At 28.3% G+C, this 8,814-nt stretch overlaps 1 protein-coding gene across 4 annotated transcripts; it reads right to left on the reverse strand.

The window, feature by feature from the left end:
- Positions 1 to 1,462: 1,462 nt before the first annotated feature.
- On the reverse strand, positions 1,463 to 4,590 carry LOC130951535 (uncharacterized). 4 transcript variants are annotated; one of them, XR_009074006.1, is made up of 3 exons: positions 4,058 to 4,590; positions 3,501 to 3,984; positions 1,463 to 1,879 (listed from the first exon to the last, which is right to left on the reverse strand). XR_009074006.1 is itself a non-coding variant. In XM_057880210.1 (3 exons), the coding sequence occupies exons 2-3, from the start codon at positions 4,299 to 4,301 to the stop codon at positions 1,766 to 1,768; spliced, it is 915 nt and encodes a 304-aa protein (XP_057736193.1). In that variant the 5' UTR covers positions 4,302 to 4,316; positions 4,451 to 4,590; the 3' UTR covers positions 1,463 to 1,765. The 4 variants fall into 4 exon arrangements, 3 of the variants coding, with proteins under 3 accessions (XP_057736193.1, XP_057736194.1, XP_057736192.1); XM_057880210.1 differs by having other exon boundaries at positions 3,501 to 4,316; positions 4,451 to 4,590; XM_057880211.1 differs by having other exon boundaries at positions 3,501 to 4,316; positions 4,444 to 4,590.
- Positions 4,591 to 8,814: the final 4,224 nt, after the last annotated feature.

Raw genomic sequence — 8,814 nt, forward strand, 5'->3', positions numbered from 1 at the left:
TGTCTTTTTTTTATCAAAGATAGGGAGAGTCGAACCTGCGACTTCTTAGATGAGTATAAAGAAACTATGTCATTTGTGCTATAATTCATTGGCCTCTAATATATGTCCTTTATCATAAGAATTATATAAATATATAATATAATTTTATATCAAAATTTTAACACAGACACCTTAATAATATTATAAATTAATGTATAAGATGAATAATATATGTAGTAATGAAAATGTTTAATATATAATTATGATTACAACTATAAATAGAATTTAATTAATTTGTGTTCTAAGATCATATTTTAACAGTATAATAACATAAATTTTTTAAAATTTTAATATATTTCACGTATTGAAAATATAAAAAAATTGTATTTTGAATAAATTTTAATTTTTTTATAATATTTTAGAGCATCTATCAACAATATATATAAAAGTTTAATATGTATTTTTATGACGCATAATAAATTTATTATTAATAAAAAAATTTAAATATTTTATTTAATAAATATAAAAAATATATTAAAAATTTAATTTTTTTATATTTTTAATAAAAAAAATTTTAAATTTATAAATTTAACATGTATCTTTAAAAATATGATAAATAAACCCTACAAATAATCGAGTGAGCATAGAATTTAATGAGCTCAAACTGCCTGACATATTTAATATGTGAGTATAAATCCAAGGTAATGTTAATAATATTGAACTTAATCATCTGACGCATGATTTTGTCCGTTACCAAATAGCAACTACCACTAACTTTCCAATAAAAAATTACCACTAACTTTAATTTGCATTTAGTCCATTTTATTCCCATAACTTTTTTCTCAAATAACAATTATTATAGTAAGAATTTCGTGGGTAACCAACACTTAATTAGTCAACTATTAATTGATTTGTCATTGACTTGATAATTTTAATTTTTTAAATGATCATTAATTAGTGTCTAGTGATTATTTAAATTTTATTTTTTAAACAATATATTTAAATTTTATTTTTAAAAAATATAAAATTAATAACTATTAATTACAGTTATTTAAAATTGACTGCTTAAAAGTTATTTACATATACTTTTTCTATTAATAAACATTAATTTGATGATAATTTTATCTGATGTCTACATCTGCTAAATAATGTTAATATGATATTTTTTTTTATCATTATTAAACCAAATAGAGAATAAAGATATAAAAAAAATTGCTAGAGACTAATAGACTTATGTCTTATAACTTAGGATTTAATCAAATCAAACATTACATTTTTCTTTATATTATTTGTAAGAGTTAATTCATTTATTAATTACATTTTACTCCTTAAACAAAGAAAAAGAAACCACACACACTAGGAACCTTTTACAATAATAATGAGGCAAGTGGCAAGTTGAGTCCTGGACCTTTTGGGATTTGAATTCTTCACCATTAAAAATAGAGAAAATGAGATAATAATTAGGTAAGATAGAATGAAGTGTAATTTTGTTATTGTTCAGTTTGAATGGTGACCACACCTACGTCTCAAATAAGCCAAGTATTATATCAAAATAATGACATCCTGAATGATATAACATTTATTTATATAGCCTCCCTTCATGACTCAATTATCATCAAAACCCGTCTTCTAATAATAGATAATATCTTATTATGAATATAAAACAGAGCGTGAAAGTGCAAAAAACAATATGCAAATTAAACTGCACACTGCCAAATTGACGGGAAAATTGAACAATAATCAAATGAACAAAAATAAGTAATGGTATGTTCTCAGAGAAAGTGTGCTATAAAGTGACCAAATAGATAACTGCTACAACAATAATAAACAAAAGGAAGTACAGGTGTTTCCCAGAGAAGCTTTTCTTGTTGGATGGAGTTCTCATATGATATGTTCTTCTCTGTAGAAGAAAGACAAAATAAGTTAAAAGAAAGTAACACATATATATGAGTTGACTAGTTGAGCCAGCATCCACTGCTATACTTTCTTTAATTTCTTTTCTCTTCTTTATTTTTTTATAATCACAAACCAACTCAATTGAAGAGAAAAAAAAGGAACAAAGTACACATAAAAAAAGGAAAGATATTGCATAACACAGTAAGAAATGAGAGTTACTGTACTTTAATTTAAGAGAAATATATTATTCTATTTTGGAGTGATATTTCTTTGTATCTCTTCTTCGGTATTTGCTCTACAACACATACAGTTATAAAATCGATAACATAAAATTAATTGTGGTGATTCTAGATATTGTGACTTTTACAATAATATCCATTGTAGTTTATGTCGTATATTTTTCTTTTTCTTGCAATTTGAATTTTGAATATATTTGCAGCCTATTGCAACTCTATTTATTATAGTATGTTACATACAGTAACATAGCACGGTTTCAATATGATAATCACCAAATTAAAAAAAACATTGGGTTTTGTTAAAAAATTAAGGGTGTGTTTGGTTTGCATTTTTATTTTTTATATTTTTTTATTTTTGAATTTTGTAAAAGAAAAAATAAGAATAGAAAGTAAAAACAGAAAATACTAAAAATAAAAATAGAAAATAAAAACGTAAATCAAACGTACCATAACTTTCTTTCAACTAATAATCAATCAATAAGGTAAAAAAGAAATAAAAAGTAGAATTATAAAAAACTAAAATATTGATTGATTGTTGCGACTATAATTACAATTATAATAGGAGACCATATATTAAAACAAACTCAATTATAATATGAAAAGTAAGCTGCTCAAGAAATATAGTAATTTTCAAGTATAATCAAAAGCTTAGCTAATACGTAAATCCACTCTTTCTCCGGTTCTCTAGTCTCTTACTCTGCGACAAGAATATAATTCCTCATGATCCCCACATTTAATATATTATTACTACGATACGATAATTAACCACACAAACAAGGACGATATCAAACAACATACTATGGTATAAAATTGACAACACATCATGAACATAAACATCAATATGCAAAAATATTTTATTTCAAATTTTTGTCTATTCATAAATAGTATAACTTTTGCAAACTGATGTATTAATTTAGTAGCTTTGACGTTTTCGAGGTCTAAAGTTTTTTTAAAAGTTAGTAATAAATCATTATTATCATTTTTGTTATTTAAATTTATTGAGAAAGTGAAACACTACTTGTTGTACAACAACAAATGTTAAGATGTCCATTTATAATAAGTAAAGAGCATAGTAAATCTTGATTTTTGTAATTCTTGTAGTGACTTTTACAAGATATATATGATATATCTATAAAATTGAAGCAAAGAAGCTTTGTGTAAGAGAAACATTAAAAAATTATAGCTAGGTTGTGCAGAAGAAATAAAAAGAAAATTCAAGCACGTAGATAATTCATCAAAGGTGTGTTTTCGTTTACTATCATTATATATATACCAAAATCAATTTAGAATGATTTAATTTTTGTTGTGGATCTCTAGACTAAACAATTGAGAATACAACAATAATGTGTGAAAACTATTGACATTAGTATTAGAATTTAAAAGCATTACCTCAACGTCATGAGATTCATAGCCCTCATGAGTGGCATCTGGAGTAATCTCTCCATCATGATTGACATGGACATGCATCCAACGGATCCCACACCCCTTTATCACTACTTCCTCATTATCTTCTGTATTTGCATAGAACTCAAATTTAAGCATAGTATTACAACTGCTGTCCCTCTTTCTCTCTTTGATTGCTTCTGTTATCTTGTTGGAACACTCTCCATCATACCACACTACCTTATGATCTGATAATGTTTCCCATTGAGGAATCCAAACATCGGGAACATAGGTGACCAAGACTACCCTCTTGGCAATAGTTGCTATCCATTCCCATTCGTTGCAACCCTTTCCCAAGTAGCATTCCCATCTAAATATCACTTCTTTCCCGGTAAGGATGCATGATGAGTATTTAGAAATCAAGATGCAGACAACAAGACAAGAAGAAATCTTGTGATCTGAAGCAACTTCAATAGTGATCGAAGCTTCTCTACAGTAGTCAGGAAACCAGTCATTAATTATGCTCTCTTTACTTGGTAAATAATATAAGAAGAATATATTACCATTGTTTGCTTCATTATGCAGATATCCATCATTATTTACCACAAGTTGTATCTTGGATTTCAAGTCTTTCAAAACGGCTTCATATGCATCATCATCCAACTTTGTGCAGTTATGGAATATAAACCATGCATAGTATTCTCTGGGTGGTTCACTTGTTAAACTTGAGACTGCCTCCAAAGATTTGCAGTTTTCTGCTTGAAAGTATATAATTGATGGGGGAAGTGGAGGAATGTATTGAAGCATTACACAATCAACGATCTGAAGATGTAAGAGCTGTTGAAGATTTTTAATGCTTTTTGGCAAACTTGTAATGACATGACAACTTCGCAGTTGTAATACTTGTAATGATTGTAAGACATGAATGTTGTTTGGGAGTTTAGACAACCTCTTACATTCGAAGAAAATTAATTCCTTGAGAGACAAGAAGGCAGGGGTGGGCAATATTCTACTTAAGATGATGCATGTGTCATCTTCATGTTTTATTGGATCCATGAGTGCAATTTTGGAGGCAAAGTTTTGAGGAAGTTTCTCAAGAGAGTAACTGATGTTAGAAAAAAACACTCAAGATTTTTGAGATGCATAATAGTAGATGGCACTTCATTCAAAGCCGTTGATGGTAAACATAGGTTGATTTCGGAATGATGAGTCATCATGGGGATTGAGAACTCTTCCAAATTGGAGCAATAAATGGCCGACAAGCTATGGAGAGAGGGAGAACAATAGTCACTGCAAAGTCTCTTTAACGATGTGCAATAGCTCACATATAGTTTTTCAATCTTGGGGAGAGAGAAAATAGATGGATGAACATCTTGTAAGCTTTCACAGCCAGAGAGTAATATTGATTTGAGATTCGTGTTACCTGCTAAATTTGGGCACTCTATCAAGCGTTTGCAGCCCTGGAGGTCAATAAACTCCAAATTTGGTAAATTCTGTCAATCCCAAAAACATGTTAACACATAGGGTTTTGTTAGATAAACAATAACATTTTTAAATAATGTGAATAATGAATTTTAAAATTGATCTAATAAAATAAAAAAATACTTCATCCTAAATTACCTCATAAATCTTAATTTTAGAATAATCATCTGCATACCTAATAAATTAAATATCCAATATCCATTTTCATATTGTTTAATATTTTTATTGTCCATATATATTTTTTCTATCAGATGGGTTGTTTTATCCGATACATGACTAGCGAATGAAAAAAAGTGTTGTTTTATTGTTTAATGTGTTACACTCTCACTTATTTTAATTTTATAAATTATTATACATCTAATATCAAATATTAAATGATGAAAATATATAAATAATTATTGGCTGTATGCATGTAGTCTAATATTTCTCCCTTTTATATATATGTCATTTGAATCTAAATCATGTACTTTATTATCATTTTCTTCTAATAATATATTCTTTGTTCTCTCATCAAAACTTATTTATTATTCTGTGATATTATAGTTACTTTTTTTTAATAAAATTTATTCTCAATGTTCTAAAATATTTAGTGTGATATTTTAGAGAAATGCTAGAAGACCAGCAAATTTTGTTATTTGTAACTATCAATTAGTCATCATAAATGTTTTTAATAGTATGAGATTACATTTAACTAGAATGAGATCCGCGCATCGCGCGAGACGGTAAATTAACGATAGTATATAATAAATATTAAAAATTGTTATATTTTGTAGAAATAAATTAAATATGTGTAAATTGAAGCTAAATTTAAAGGGTGTTTTATTTTAAATAATTCCTAGTACAAAAGATTTGGATGTTGGAGTTGTACAAGTGACATTTTTATTTGGTGGTTTGATTTTTGCATTTGTTTTAGTTGATGGACTTAGTCATCTTATGTGGCGCTCGTCCTCCTTTTTTTTTTGTTAGTTGTTAGAGTTTATGCTTTCTTTTTTTGTCATAAGTTCTTGCGAAGACATATTCTTTATGAATTGTTGAGTTTGATGCACTTTCTATTGTGTTATTTGGTTCCATCTTTGTATGTATGTTCTTCTTTCGAATATGTGTCTTGAATTTGTATGATTTTCTTTCTCCTTAATCTCTTGATAGAGTGGTGCTTCAATGTCATTATTTTTCTGAAATGTCATTAGATTTGAAGCAGTTGTACCCAATAAATTTTTTGCGTCGCCGTCAAATAGTACAAAAGTTGTTGTAACACTTTGATCTAAAACCTTTAATTGAATTCTGAACCTAAAATAAGTATTGGGCTAGCAACTAATAATTTGGTAGATGAGATTATGAAAAGTATATAAGTTACCTTATTGTTGGATATTGTGGTATTTGATTACATGTGCCACAAATGTAGTTGTTTCTTTTTTTTATATGCTTTCATCTGACACTTTTTACATTTAACATAGTTCCATCCTAATTTCTCATCAATTTCCTTTATAGTTGCTAAAATTGTAAAGATCTTTTCCTATTCCAATATTCAATTTATGTTATCATTAGATATATGGTATTTGAGTAAGTATGAATGTATAATGCATGTTGTGATTTTTTTTTGTCATACCTGATCATCAGATTCTCATTGCCGTTCGAAAATAAATTTTTTTGTGCTAAAGTTGATGTTATGTGAAGGAATAATGATAAAAGACTTATATATATAGTTTAAATGGTATGGAATTTAAGTACTTATAACGTAAAATTTATTATGATTAATAATATTATTATGACATTTGTAATATGGATGTTTATTACCTTTAGTGAGTTATTTATAAAATTAATAAATTATTATTATGGTTATAAATTTATTGTATTGTTTATAACGGTAAGATAGAATAAATATAGGAATATGAATTCAATGTATTTGGAGATTACAAATTTATTGGATTCTATTTTTTAGTTTTTTATTTGTATCTAATATGAAAATGTATGACTAATATCATATTTTTTTTGTTTCGTTTTGATACTCTTTTAATAAATTTGTTTTTCTTTTAGTTTTCAAAATATTCTTTTCAAAATTTATATTGGTAAAATAAATAGAATTTGTTTTTAATAATAAGTAAAAACTACAATAATAGTTCTTTGTACCTAGTGTTACTTCTAAAGTTTAAAATGATTATTTTTTTATCAAAGATACAGAGACTTGAACTCGCGACCAATATGGGAGACTATGACATTTGAGATATAACTCATTGGCAAAAATAAAATGATTATAATAAACATAATTATAATAATAAAATATAATTTTCATTTTTTAAACTTTTAATTTATAAATTAATTGTTGCGGTTATAAATTTATTGTATTGTTTATAACGGTAAGATATAATAAATACAGGAACATGAATTCAATGTATTTGGAAGTTACAAAGTTATTGGATTCAATATTTTAGTTTTTTATTTGTATATTTTATTTTTTGCTGATTTGAAAATAATAGTTGATTTGGCAGAATTGAGTGGTTGATTCTAAAATTTTGCCAAGTAAGCAATATTGCTGACATGATATTAATAGGAGAAAAGAAATGTCTCAAAAGTAATATGGTGCATGCTTATGTATCTACTTTTATATATTAAGAATTACTCATTTTTTTATGGTTAAGTGCTGGCCAAATTTAAATAAAAGTACTTGCTTCCTAGATTTTCTCTGATATTTTATTATCACAAAAGTTTATATAGAAAAAATTCTCTTGATTAAATGATAAAATATGACTTTTTAAAAATAATTAGCATGCAAGAATATTTTACAATATATAGAAATAAATTAATCTTACATAATAGAGTAAGTTTATAAATTATAAATCTTGAAATAAACGCCCCATAATTAATATTACTTATGTTACGATGGGTAACCGGAGATTAATAATGGATGGCTTTGGTTGGCCCAATCGTCCGCGGATGGTGGCTTCCGAGCTGGTTTGCACGTTAGAGCCTCCTTTCGACTTGCGCTCGTGAGTGAATGGGGGGTGGTACCTGCAAAGACACTCCGATGCCTAAGTTAGCAAGGGTGTGAGCAGGTCTAGAGAGTATTGGGTTTAGAGATACCTGAGGGGAGTCAGTGTATTTATAGTGGTGAGCCAATAACCACCGTTGGAGTAGTGCCATATTTTTAGGGTATTAACCGTCCCACTATCTTAGGGAGGTTAAGATATGGCTCGATAAAGTAGTTAGAGAGATTTTAGGGGCAGTTACTCATTTGAATGAGTGCTTATCTGCCAGCTATTCTCCGTTCCGACTTCTTTGGAGTAAGTCGGGTTTAACACCGACTTCTTAGTGCGAAGGTTGGCGTTCAGCAAGGCTCAATCCTCTGGACTAGGCCTTTTATTTGGACCTGGGCCTTTATTATTGGGCCAGGGTATGAACAGTGCCCCTACTTGAGCCCAAGATCTTTATAAGACTTGGGTTCGAGTATTTTACTCGGGGTCGTAGTCGACTTGTTGGAGGACCGACGTGATTTTCTGAAACCGACGTGACTTTCCGTGTCTCTTTGGTTCTGACGGTTACGTCTAATCAAGCGTCGTGTCCGTTAGAGATGTGCGTAGACTTTGGTAACGGTGCATTCTCATTAATGACTGCCCCGCTTTTACCATTATGCCCCTTAGTATGTTTATAAATACTTTCCCTCTCTTTCATTTTTTTCGTTTCTGCAATTTTTCAAATTTCTTCTTGCTTTGTTCGGCTTCATTCTTGCGTTCGGAGACCTCTGCTTCTTTCAACTTTCGGTTTCGGATAAAGGTTAGCGTTTTACTTCTATGACATGCTTTGTGATTGCATGCTTTTATTTTCTTTGGAGAGGGAGAAGTGA

The sequence above is a fragment of the Arachis stenosperma genome, chromosome 9 (assembly GCF_014773155.1).
Source record: "Arachis stenosperma cultivar V10309 chromosome 9, arast.V10309.gnm1.PFL2, whole genome shotgun sequence".
In the NCBI taxonomy this organism is placed as follows: domain Eukaryota; kingdom Viridiplantae; phylum Streptophyta; class Magnoliopsida; order Fabales; family Fabaceae; genus Arachis; species Arachis stenosperma.